The sequence below is a fragment of the Zootoca vivipara genome, chromosome 1 (assembly GCF_963506605.1).
Source record: "Zootoca vivipara chromosome 1, rZooViv1.1, whole genome shotgun sequence".
NCBI lineage: Eukaryota > Metazoa > Chordata > Lepidosauria > Squamata > Lacertidae > Zootoca > Zootoca vivipara.
The window spans coordinates 28,740,594-28,753,835 of NC_083276.1; the positions used below are offsets into that span (position 1 = coordinate 28,740,594).

The window sequence follows — 13,242 nt, forward strand, 5'->3', positions numbered from 1 at the left end:
TTTTTTAGCAAGCACCTTTATATGTACAGATGTCCTTTAAACATGTCTAGCCCTTCTCTGACAGGTAACCCTAGGATACAGTATTTCAAAGTATTTCAGAGATAGCAGCTTGTCAGTCAAAATGCAGAATTATGAAGTCACTTCTGATGTCAGCGTGGAGTACAGTTGACAGTATGATTGTATCTGGATCATCGCTCAGTCTGCAGTAGAGGCAGGAGACTAAACAAGGCAGCCCCTCTGCAACAAATATACAAAAAGTGCTGCTTGCTGCGTTTCTTGATACCACAGTGCTTACAGAGACATGCAACGGATGCTAGGTTTTATTGAACGTCGCAAAACTCCGCCAATCCATTCTGGAGCAAACAGCCTCGCCTCAAGGACTACGCTTCCCACAATGCAGTGGAAGCCCCTGTAGTTCCCCACCACCCTCGCTCACGTGGTGCGGAACGGCAAACTCTTTTGCCCATCATGCTTTTCGAACGCGGACTCTCCCTCCCGTGGTGCATTGGGCGCAGGCAAGGTAGGGGTGCCGGCAGGAGGCTCCTCCTGTCTGGCCGCGAATGCCGCTGGCGGCGAACGACAACGGCCAGGCCGTACCGGCCGGCCTGCGGCAGCGAAAACCCCTCCGACTGGCAAGCGGCCCTGCGCCGACGCCCTCCGCACCCCGGAGTCCCGGCTGGTTCTGGAGCCCGCTTGGCCTCGTCGTTTTCCTAAGCTTCGCAACCCGCTTCTATCGCCTACGGGAGCCGCCACACATCTGGTGAGGGGCTGTGGGGTGCCATGGTTACAAGGGCGGGGCTTAGATTCGCAGGCGGGGCTTGTGGAAAATGAGTTTCCATGAACTAGAACCCACTTCATCAGACGCGTTAAATGTTACCTTCAGTTGATAGGTACACAAATTTTCAAATAGGCTTGGTGTTGTTGTTTTTAACTGCCTTGATATTTTAATTTTACTTTTAAAAAATTAAGGTGAGGTTTAAATTGTATTAAATACAACATATCTATTTTTGGCCCTTCCTCCAAAAAACCTCAGGGTGCCAAATGTAAGTCCCCTTCACCATTTTTACATTGCAACAACCTTACGAGAGAGCTTAAGTGGTCCAGCGTCCCCAAGTGTAGATCTACTTAGTGTTTTGTTTCATCATCACACTGAACAGCTAGGAGTGGCAAAGACTGATGTGAGCCGGAGGCTAACAGTCACCTTTTTACTCTTTTCCCTTTCATAGCTGGGATGAAACACATTTTGGAAAGATGGGAAGCTATTACATTAACCGAACCTTTTTCTTTGATGTCCATCCACCTCTGGGGAAGGTAAATAGCGAACACCAATTCTTGTAAACTTTGAGATCTAAGAACATTCTTTGACTGCAGAACATTCTCATCCTGGTTCAGTTTGATCATCATTGTGTCTAAATTATGTCTCTTTATTAGATCAAGTTATTGCTTTAAAAAGTTATAAACTACTTCATCTACCTCTGCTTGAATAAGGTCAGTCCTCTTCTCTCTCTAGATGCTGATAGGACTTGCCGGTTACCTGAGTGGCTATGATGGCACATTCCCTTTCCAGAAGCCAGGGGACAAATATGAACAACATAACTACATAGGAATGAGAGGGGTAAGACTGTGGGGCTTCTTAAATAACCAGAGGTCATATATGGAGAATACTTAGAGTTTCCCTCCTCTCTCTCTGCTTTCAGTAAACATATATTTATGTTTCAAGAATGGGTTTTGATTCCAGGTAATACTGTAATCTCCATTTCTAAAGCTGTACTATGTCTGATGGTTGTTAAAGTAATCTGACAGGATTTGGAATGAGTAGAGGAGAGGAATGAAAAAACTATGTGCAATGTTCTTTTAGTTGTCTCATAGTTTAACTTCAGTTAACTGCAGGGAGGAGGGAACCAGTCTCTGCCTGCCTGCCTGCCTGCCTGCCTCTCTCTGGCAGAATTTTCTGTCAGTTATTTTTAGGGCAAGGTTGTGTTTTCCTCATGCCTTTGGAGGTATCACTGTCAGCAGTTTTGATTCTCAAACAATAAGACATTTGGTGTTGTGGTTAGAGTTGTCAAACCAGGACAGGTAAGACCAGGGTTCAAATGGCAACTCAGCTATGAACCTCACTGGGTGACTTTGGGCCAGTCACTGCCTCTCAGCCTAACCTATATCAGAGGTTTTTTTGGGGGGGGGATTAAATGAAGAGGGGTGGACCATCTACATCACCTTGAACTTGTTTGAGAAAGGTGGGAGTGTTGCAAATATAGGAAAAGGGGAGATAATGTAGGTTAAGCTGTGGGGTGGTTATATTTCCTCATCATATGGGTTAATGGAAGCTTTAGAATTAGCAGTGCATTATTTGGGCAGAAGTGAGGATGAATGAAGGTAGGGGGGGTGGATCAGATTTGGAACCTTTCATCTGTTTTATCTCTAGCGGAATATTTCTATCATGAGATCCTGACTAAACATCAGGAAGAACTTTTGGACAGTAAGAGCTGTTTGACAGTGGAACAGACTCCCTCCAGAGGTTGTGTGCTCTCCTTCACTGGAGGTTTCAATGCAGAGATTGGATGGTCATTTGTTATAGATGCTTTAATTGAGATTCCTGCATTGTAGGGGGTTGGACTAGATGACCATTGGGGGTCTCTTCCAATGCTATCTTTCTATGAGGGTGGAGAATACTCAGCAGACTGACTTGGCTAATACTGTGTGCTTTTAAGGTTGTGTAGCAGCAAAGCTAAGGACACGTGTGTCATCACCATGTGAAGAGTGTTTCTCCTCTCTTTATTTAGTTCTGTGCATTCCTTGGTTCGTGCCTGGTCCCCTTCTCTTACCTCACGGTGCTGGAGTTGTCCAAATCTCTGCCTGCAGCAATGCTTACAGCTGCCATTCTGATTTTTGGTAAGCATCTTCTTCATGTTGCAGGGTTTGTTTCATTAGTTTCCCCTGCTAGAAAATGATGTTCAGCGAAGGAATTGGGCTTCAGAAACTTTAGGTCATTGAGCTCATGGTCTCCTGTCACAGAAGACCCTATGTGAACATCCTTATTTAGTCACAGACTTGTGGGGAGTATCTGAACAAGTTTCTTGCCTTCACTTTTCTGTCTTGAGAATAGACCTAGTAATAAACACAGAGGATTATTGTGAGATAAATATGATTAGGGTGTAAAATACTTTGAGTGCTTTACACATGCAAAAATGTTTTAAGAGTCTGCATAAAAATAAATAAATGTTCCGAATATACATATGCCCTGGGTACAATCAAAAGAGTGAAAAGTTCTCTTTTTTTGGTCCACATTATTTGGAAAGGAGAGAATGCAGGAACAAAGATGAGCTATAAGAGCATTTTGCAAGAGGGGACAATTTTAGCTAAAGAAAAGAAGGGGCAGATCTTGAATGAGTGGGAAGTCGTGATAGGAAATGGCATTGGCCTAGGTCAGGCAGCCCTCCAGATGTTTTGGCCTACAACTCCCATGATCCCTAGCTAACAGCACCAGTGGTCAGGGATGATGGGAATTGTAGTCCAAAACATCTGGAGGGCCGAAGTTTGGGGATGCCTGGCCTAGGTAATGAGAAGTGGAGGACAGGGAAGAGAACTATCTTAGTTGTCTCTTAATGCAAACCCAGGCCATTGAGCCTGAGCTTCCACAGCTGCCTCTCACCATGAACCACCATGGGCAGGATTGGCAGCAACAGCAGCAGGTATGTTTTTATGCTTATGATAATATTTTGTTCTCTTGTTAATTATGCTATTTTAAATGTGCATCTTATATTTTACTTCCTTCAGTAATGTTTTATTTTGGATTGTTTTATTTGCTGCTTTAAAATGTTGTAAAGCACTTTGAGATTGTTTTCCTAAAAGTACAGTAGAACCTCGACTTACCACCGCCCCTACCTGCAAACAATCCGACTTGCGACCGCGGCAAACCTGGAAGTAAAGGCCGGGTTTGCTGCGATTCGCACACACGCAGAAGTGGCTTCTGCCGACTGCACATTCACAGAACGGCGCTGCCGCCAAATGCGCACGTGCAGAACGGCGCTTCTCCCAGTGACCCGGATTAACTCACAAACGGACCTCCGGAACGGATTCTGTATGTGAGTTGAGGTTCCACTGTATAAAGTGGCATGAAAATGAAATGAATAATAATAACAACAATTAACTGATGACCCCAAGCTGTATGCCTTGAAGCCGATATCTCTGATGGTGAATACTATCTCTGACAGTGAAATAAATGTGTAGATGAGGGCGACACACTTGGCAGATAATGAGTGAAAGCAGCATAGTTGATTTTATACATTCTGATGTGCTCTTATTGCAAGAAGATTATGCTTGAACAGCTGATACGGTTTTGTCTTATTTTTCCAGATACAGGGTTCATTACTCTCTCTCAATACATTCTGCTAGACCCCATTCTGATGTTCTTCCTCATGGGAGCTGTGCTCAGCATGGTCAAGCATGATTCCTGTGCAAACAGGTAAGGTGGCAGCAGTTTTTCCAGCATGTGGCCCTTCACACTTGTGTCGGAAGATTTAATTATATGTTTGTTTTGCATTATGTTGTGATTTTTTATCCTGCCAGCTTGGCTCCGAAGAGTCCTCAGTGTATTCAGTACATAATAAAACAACACAGCAATAAAATCCATTATTAAGAAATAAAAGCACATAATATATAACATGTGAAACAACACCTAAACATGCAGAACACGACAGACAATTGAACAAAGAAGGTCTCTCCCAAGAAGCCTCACTTAATAATACCATAATGTACAGGGACAGCAGTTCAGTGGACTGAGCAGTAGATTCCTGTATTCAGGAGCAGAGCCATATTCCGTATGGTAGCAATGATTGGCATTAATGTACAGATGATTGCCCTCCCCTCTAGTGTTGCATTCACAAATAACATGCAAGTATGTGTGTGATAATGATGGCTCCAAAAGGCTAGGGCCCTGTATTCTGGGCTATTGTATTGACCTTTCTTAAGACCAGGAGGTTGCCAGGATAGTTTTCTTTCTGTGTGGTGTGCTTGATCAGTTGAATTGCTTTAGATCAGATTTTAGCACTGCCTCATTTTTAGGGAGAGCGCTTCAAGAACAGGTGAGGAACCATTTTCAGCCTGAAGGCAACTTGCCCTTCTGAACGTGGGGGCAAAAGTGTTTGGAACAAGGAACGTAAATGTGTTCTGTTTCTCCATTGGATATACCTAGGTATAAAGCGTATCCTACCTTAGATTTACTCCAGGGATCTCTATTAAAAAGTTTATTATTCCAACAGGAAGTTTTTAAAATGTGTTTTTCAGACCCTTTTCTGCTCCCTGGTGGTTCTGGCTCTGTTTGACTGGGATAAACCTTGCTGGTGCAATAGGCGTGAAATTTGTTGGCCTTTTTGTAGTCCTCCTGGTTGGACTGAACACTGTTCGTGATCTCTGGGAGCTGCTGGGAGACCTCAGTCTCTCACTGGTGAGTGTCTAGAATTTTTACTAGCTTTCAGTGTTTGTGGGGAAATGTATCATGAAAGCATTGTACAGTCATACCTTGGATCTCAAATGCCTTGACTCCCAAACAAATCAGCTCCCAAACTATCAAAACCCAGAAGTGAGTGTTCCGGTTTTCGAACAATTTTTGGTGCGGCTTCCGATTGGCTGCAGGAGCTTCCTGCAGCCAATCAGAAGCTGTGCTTTGGTTTCCGAACATTTTGGAAGTCGAACGGACTTCCGGAACAGGTTCCATTCGACTTCCAAGGTATGATTGTACAGTAGTTGCTTCAGTCAACCAGTGGTTACTGTATTGGAGCCAAGGGATGACATGACAGAACATATTTTAAAACTGTCTGACAATCTATTTAATATGACAATCTGACATTACATATTAAAAGATTGCTATTGTTCATTCAAGGAGACTGTTGCCCCCTGAGTTGTTCTTGTTTTCTTTTCCACTTTGCGCTATCTAGCATTGACACTGAGTAGCCTACGGTTAAGCATACGCTATAGAGTTCTGCAAATAGTTTTTCATGAGAAAATGCTGCTAGATAGAGGCCTTTGATTTGCTGTATCTAATGTGCTATAATGGGAAGGCTGAAGTTGTTTTGACCTTCAAAACAGTGATACAGTTCATAGTCTGCAGATTAGATTTTGGCATACACAATGCATTATGCCTAGTTACCGGTTTAGAGCTGTCCTTATGGGTTTTGCAAGCTCTGCAGGTTGAGCTGCTTTTCTGAAGGTGAAACTTCAGTCAGTTCATTTTTTCACAAAGAGGATTTTTTCCAGACTTAAATAACTTTTCAAGGTAGCAGTTGAATTCAGCAATGGGCTTAAATTATTTTTAGCCTGCATTTTGTTGTTGTTGTTTAGTCGTTTAGTCGTGTCCGACTCTTCGTGACCCCATGGACCATAGCATGCCAGGCACTCCTGTCTTCCACTGCCTCCTGCAGCTTGGTCAAACTCATGTTCGTGGCTTCAAGAACTCATGTTTGTGGCCTGCATTTAGAAGTCATCAATTATGACACACGCTGACCTTGGTGATAAATGCTATTAAATCTGTGTCTCATTAACAGCAAGGAAATTGGCTTTTTGCCATCCATAATGCTGTTTATTCAAGCCTATCTTAGAGGTGCTATTATTATTTTTCTGGGGTCAGCTTCTCAGATTGTTTAAACTTAAAGTTACAAAATTCAATTTATTCCACCTACTATCCTTTCTAAATAGGGTAAACATTCTTATTTCTGCTATGAGGTTTGCTTCTCCTGGTTTAAATAAGTGTAGTGCAAAGACATAGAGTATCAGCTTCTGAAAAGGTCTGCTGCTAATGTCAGGACAGTTAATTACATTTGAAATAGGACAAATCCATCTTCTTTAAGTCTCCTGCCTCTGCAGATGGCTGCAGTGTAATTAGAGTTGCGCCATTGCCAGCAAAACTCTATGAGTCTTAACAATATGCAAATAAATGTACTAACTCCACAAGAGGAATTGATGGAGTAGCCAATTGGTGCAGTCCTTGTAGCTTGCTTGGTTAGGTGTACTCAAGAGAGGTGTGTAAAGAAACCCGCCTAAATGGTGTTGCAACTGTTCTGAATTCTTTGTTGCAGGTCACTCTGGGAGGGCACTTCCTGGCTCGTGTGCTCTGCCTCATTATGCTGCCACTTGCTCTCTATACTGCTATGTTTGCTGTTCATTTTGCAGTGCTAAATAGAAGGTATTTCTCCTCACTTTTCTGTCAAAAAGAAAACACACATATGACAACATTAGCTCAATTCAGGCATAGTGCCAAAACATGCTTAAGGAAGCTTAACTGATAAACCATAATTGGCAATTGGCTAGCCAGTCGGTTTGAAGCTTGAGGGTATAGCTAGCTATCGTTCAGACATTTGGCACAATGTTTGAATTGACAAATATGAAAGCAGACCAGCAGCTCTGTGTTCTAAACTACAGTATGGTGTTGTTTTGTGCGATGTTTGAATTGAGCCTTAATTCTAATGAAGTTGTATTTTTATGCAAGGCAGGCAAGTCATGGTAATACCTGTCATAGGAATTCTACATGGTGTTCCAGCTCTGTTTAGTTATGCCTCAATATTTAACCCGATCTGTTTGTGCATTAATTTCTGCAGAGTCTTGAGCAGGCATCCCCAAACTTCGGCCCTCCAGACGTTTTGGACTGCAATTCCCATCATCCCTGACTACTGGTCCTCTTAGCTAGGGATCATGGGAGTTGTAGGCCAAAACATCTAGAGGGCTGCAGTTTGGGGAAGCCTGGTCTTGAGTGTAGACCTGTGTCTTCAGACATGGTGGCTTTATCATCACTCACCAGTTAGCTTTTGAGTGACGGGATCAGGCATGGTTGTTTCATGATTTTGTTGTGGACACTTGCCTACCTCTTATGTTACATTGTTCTTTACTAATAATGGAAAGAAGACTGAAAAGTGATTATTTGTCACACTTTTCAACAAGTGGTATTAGCCAAAGTACTTGAGCCAATGTTGGCTTTGCGATTCACCAGTCAATTTTCTGGGTGATAGCCAATGTTGTTCATGCCCTGAGTAGACCCATTTAAATCAATGGCCTTGATTTAACTTAGGCATGTTGAATTCAGTGGTTTATTCTGTGTATGACTTTGCTGGATATTGGTCTCTGTCAAATACCACTGACCTTCTAAAATGACAGTATTCACCAAGCTTCTGACCACAGTATTTACTCCCATTTTTCTGCCTAGACCTGTTTGTCATGCTTAAGAGTAAGCCGTTAACCCTATTAGTGAAGAAAAGTGATGGGCCAGTAAAATTCTAATCCTGCAGGTCAGCATGCAAATTTGAGGTACATGCACAAGTCTGGGGGGTGTTTTAGGAAATCTCACTGAAATTAGGCTTTCCTCAGGCTTTCCTCAGGACTGTTTACTTGCATTGTACTTGGGCACAATTGATCACTTTGTTCATGTAAATCTGAAGGTAGCTGAAGGTTGCTTGTCAGCCAAATGATCCAGATATTTGTAGACATCAAAGGAAATTGGGAACATCCTGTGTGCTGACAGGCCAGTGCTGTTATGTTTCCTGCTTATCAAATTATATGCTTAAAACTATTTCCATTTGTCTCCATGCACGCATAATTTACATACACTTGGTTCTTTCTCAGTGGGCCTGGTGATGGCTTTTTCAGCTCTGGATTTCAGTCTCGGCTGATTGGAAACAACCTTCATAACATGTCTGTTCCAGAGTGTGAGTATCTAGATACTTGAGGGAATCAATGCTCTAATGAACACTCTGTATCCAAGCAAAGAAAAAACTCTCCTGTGTTTTTTAGAGAACACAGGGTGGATGTTAAAGCAAATACAGTGGTACCTCGGTTTGAGTACACAATTGGTTCCAGAAGTCTGTACTTAACCTGAAGCGTACTTAACCTGAAGTGAACTTTCCCATTGAAAGTAATGGAAAGTGGATTAATCTGTTCCAGGCGGGTCCACAGAGTACTCAACCTGAAGCGTACTTAACCCAAGGTATGAGTGTAATTGGTTCCGGAAGTCTGTACTTAACCTGAAGTGTACTTAACCTGAAGCGAACTTTCCCATTGAAAGTAATGGAAAGTGGATTAATCCGTTCCAGACGGGTCTGCGGAGTACTTAAAATGAAAGTACTCAAACCGAGATGTACTTAAGCCGAGGTATGACTGTACAAAGTATTTGTCATGTGTCTTTTTGCTCTTTAGTGTTTTGGAATGGTGATCTGAACCACTTTGGAATTATTTCTGAACATTTTGATCTTTGTCACTGGTGGGTTGGGAGTGGAAAGTTTAGAACTGAGCAGAAGTGTGGCAGAAGCATATAAAACGCATAATGAGAGAGTAGATGGAACCTCAAAAGATGCAAAAAACAAACAAACAAACGGAATGGTAACTTTTAATTATATATTTCTGTATTGGAATGTAACAAGTTGTAGTTCTTGGTACCACCTTGGAGAAATCCTTATCTGCAAAACTTATTTGGCAGGCTGTGTCTGAAACCAGTGTAAATCACCTTGATTCAGTAGTCATATGCTAGTGATCTCCCAACTGGCATCTTTACTTTGTAGGGCGAGACTCTTGCCTAACAGCTATTGTGCTACCTGAACCATTCTATACCCTCTGGTTACATTCAATAAGTGGCACTTGGTTACCAGTACAGTTAACAGTTTTGGGGGAATGGGGACCCTTGCTGTACCAAAGCAGCAGAGGTGGGAGTGCAGAGAGGCAGTGATAATTGGGGGGGATAAATTGTAGTCACTGCACCTCCTCCACTTCAGCCTATGTGCAGTCAGAGTGTTTCTTCTGTGGTTATTTGATTCCCGCCCCCTACACAACAGGAAGAAAAAGCAAAACATCTAAAAAGAATAAGAAAAATGTGATTTGAAATCTGCAGGAATCAACAGGAATATTTGGGGGCAGGTGGAGTGTGTGGGTTTCTGATGTTTTTCCAAGAAAAGTTGGCTGTATCTGCAAAAACAAATTCTGGAATTATTTCACCTAATTAATGAAGGCACATATATTTTTAAAATGCTGTTATCTCCTTAAACCTAAAAGATTGGGTGGACTATTCTGAAATAACATCTTTGAATGCCTCCCTCATTGCTCAAATTCTACAGCTTAGAAGTATCTGCTTCTATATCTATAAGAATTTGATTTCCCAATGGATTTTGCAAATGATGGTAAATGACACTGCAGGTTTTTTTTTTAATGCAAGTCAATGTGGACTAGGGAAAGTTCAACTTGTCTTGAAATAGCAGCAGCAGTCACATCAGACCATGATGGCAGACACATGATGATTCAGTGGTGGCAGCGGTTTCACAGCACAGTGGAATCTTGGTCATGATTAATGACTTTGTATCCTGCACCCTTTTGGGTGGTTTTATGCAAGCATTTCCAGTACACAGGTGCCAATATGTTTACTTACAAAATTATACACCCCCTCTCCGAAAACATCACGGTAGTGTATAGCAACATAAGCACATTTAAAAGCAATACAAAGCAGTCATTGAAATGACTGGCTACTTGGGATATTTTAGGCCTGTTGCCATAAGAGAGGCTCCAAGTGGTGTCTGAAAGGAAGAGGAAGAAGAAGAAGAAGAAGAAGAAGAAGAAGAAGAAGAAGAAGAAGAAGAAGAAGAAGAAGAAGAAGAAGAAGAAGAAGAAGAAAAGGATGCCTGTCAAATGTCTGCTGCAAGAGCGTTCCACAGCATGGGACCAGCAACACTGGTCCAAGTGAAGGGTGTTTGCGCCTCTGTAACACAGAGGTCAACTAACAACACAACTTATTGGTGTTCTGTTTGCAGTATCTACCTTAAACCATTGCTCTCTTCCTTTAGACTTGGCGTATGGCTCTGTGATAACAATGAAAAACCTTCGTATGGCAGGCGGATACCTTCACTCACACTGGCACCTGTATCCTGAGGGTGTGGGAGCACGGCAGCAGCAGGTCAGTGAATTGTTGGAATGTCACATTTTGCTGGTGTTGCCGTAAGCCATTCATGCGACTAAAACACTGGAAAGGTGTGTGTGCACGTTTGCTTTAGAAGCTGGCAGGTGTATAAGCCCTTCCTGTGTTGTTTTCAGACACTGGAATGCCTTGCAGAAATACTTCTAGATGGCTTATAAGTCAAAATCTGTCTGAGACCTGTCCTGTTTCAGCTGCTTCATGTCCTCTTAGTACAAATAATGGTTGTTTAATGTTCCTCTCTTGCTATGGATTTTTTACAGCATCTTTGCAGCCTGAAAGTCTTGTGTAGTGCTTGAGAAGATCTGTTAGTATTATCGGTAGCTACCAGTCTTGATGGCAGTATCCCTTTCTATACCCATCACTAGGGAACAACAGCAGAAAGGGCTATTGCGCTTATGTCCTCCTTGTGACCTTCCCAGAGGCATCTGGTTTACCAGTGTGGGGAACAGGAGGCTGGGTTATGGATTATCTAAGCCTTTTCTGTGTTCCAGCAGGTCTTGTACCACTTGCTTACAGGACTGGTGTAATTCACACAACCATTAGAATACAAGCCTTCTCCAAAAGCACTTCCATCTTGAGCACAAGGAGTCGAGGGTGAATTATTAGGAAGACTAACACAGGACAGGGGTGAGAATAAGGCGGGGACCATCGCTCTTTCCTCTAGACTTTGGCAGTGTAGATTCCTGGTTCCATGCATTTCTTAATTCAAAAAGAGTTGACTTCAAATATTATATTGTATCACATTTGTGTGCACAACGCATTGATGTAAAAGCCTATGTCCAGCACAGAAATAACTGGTCACTTGGGGGGTGAAGTGTCACAGGGTGGAAATAACACCCCCAAAGTCAAATATTCATCTTGGGTCAAACATGGATTTGGCTTCTTTGGAAAATGCATTTGAAAAATGCATTTGAAAACGCAATAAATAATAAAAGCAGTAACTATGCTACTATTCACAACAAACTGCAATTGCTTCGTGTGTGTGTGTATGTGTATGTATTGGTTACAAACCTGTTATTCACAAATGCATAGAATTGCCTTTGTCTGCAGTGAATGCAGAAACACTAGACTCCTTGTATTTTTGAAGGGATGGAATGCAATGACTTCTCTGTGCTTCTAGGTCACTGCATATTTGCATAAGGACTTGAATAACTTGTGGATTATAAAGAAACACAACTTGAAAGCAGGTAATTTGAGAATAAAGCAGTGTAATATGTAATTCTTTTTTCCCCTTCTTCAAGAAAATTGATCTCCCTTTCCCTAGGAGTTTTAGTTTCTTTTCTAAATCTGTGGGATTACCATATTTATTTATTTATTTGTTACTTTTATATTCTGCCTCTCCTCTTGTAAGGTATTCCAGGTAGCATACATCATTTCTTCTTCACTTATTCTATAAACTGGGCTGTGTTTGATACCCCTCGGAGGCAGCATATTCAGTGGTGCATCTCTTCCTTGCTGAAGGTGCATGGTCCACTGAGTTCTGGGTAAAGGGAAGTGTGGATGCCATTCTCTGCCCTTTCATGCCTGTGGTCTTGTCTGTGACTATGGAAGTAAGAGGTATGGCAGCATCTACTTGTTCTCAAGTCCTGTGGACTTGCCTGTCCTGAATGGGTGCCAAAACACAGAACTTAGACCTTGAACCTTGAACCCAGTTCTTCTTTGTGAGTCTTCTCAAGACTGCCTTGGAGGGGCACACTTGCCACTTTTGTTTATTTTTATAATTCATTTTTTACATTCATATCCACCTTTCTTCTGAGAAGGTCAAGGTGGCATACATAGGATCATAGAATTGTAGAGTTGGAATGGACCAATCACCTGCAATACAGGAATCTTTTGCCTAACGTGGGACTCGAACCCACGAGCCTGGGATTAAGAGTCACATGCTGTACGACTGAGCTATCCCAGCAATTCATGCTTTCTCTTCCCCCCCATTTTATCCTCACAACAACCCTGTGAAGTAAGTTAGGCTGAGATACTGTAGCTGGCCAAAGGTCACCCAAGTGAGCTTCATGGCTCAGAAGAAATTTGAACTCTTGTCTCCCAGGTCCTAGTCCAACCACTCCAGTGAACATGTCTAGTGGCAAATTAGATCTGACATATATAATAAACTCTGTTCCTTATTGTGAGGAGGTCATTATACAAGGTTTTTGCAAGCTTTTTAAATAGTCCAGTAGTGCTAGAAGGCAAGTTTTGGAGTGCATTCCTCTTGGTGGCATGGGCTAGTGACGGCAACATAGCTGAATTGGATAAGCATTTCAGGTTGTGTTTTTGGGCAGTGGCAAAGCTGGCCCATTTCAAGG

The 13,242-nt window shown here is 42.3% G+C and overlaps 1 protein-coding gene across 3 annotated transcripts in view; it reads left to right on the forward strand.

The window, feature by feature from the left end:
* Positions 1-437: 437 nt before the first annotated feature.
* POMT2 (protein O-mannosyltransferase 2) overlaps positions 438-13,242 on the forward strand; it is a 51,372-nt gene continuing 38,567 nt past the window's right edge. For 2 of the 3 annotated variants that reach the window (XR_009557309.1, XM_035108094.2), the window contains exons 1-10: positions 438-760; positions 1,227-1,311; positions 1,511-1,615; positions 2,784-2,892; positions 4,357-4,465; positions 5,287-5,446; positions 7,074-7,180; positions 8,611-8,693; positions 10,812-10,921; positions 12,063-12,129. Coding sequence is in view for 2 of the 3 variants with exons in the window: in XM_035108094.2 (XP_034963985.2) it covers positions 561-760; positions 1,227-1,311; positions 1,511-1,615; positions 2,784-2,892; positions 4,357-4,465; positions 5,287-5,446; positions 7,074-7,180; positions 8,611-8,693; positions 10,812-10,921; positions 12,063-12,129 (1,135 nt within the window). In the remaining variant the exon portion in view is untranslated. Of the gene's footprint in view, positions 761-806; positions 891-1,226; positions 1,312-1,510; positions 1,616-2,783; positions 2,893-4,356; positions 4,466-5,286; positions 5,447-7,073; positions 7,181-8,610; positions 8,694-10,811; positions 10,922-12,062; positions 12,130-13,242 lie in introns of those variants that run through there. The other variant, XM_035108079.2, reaches the window with a different exon arrangement.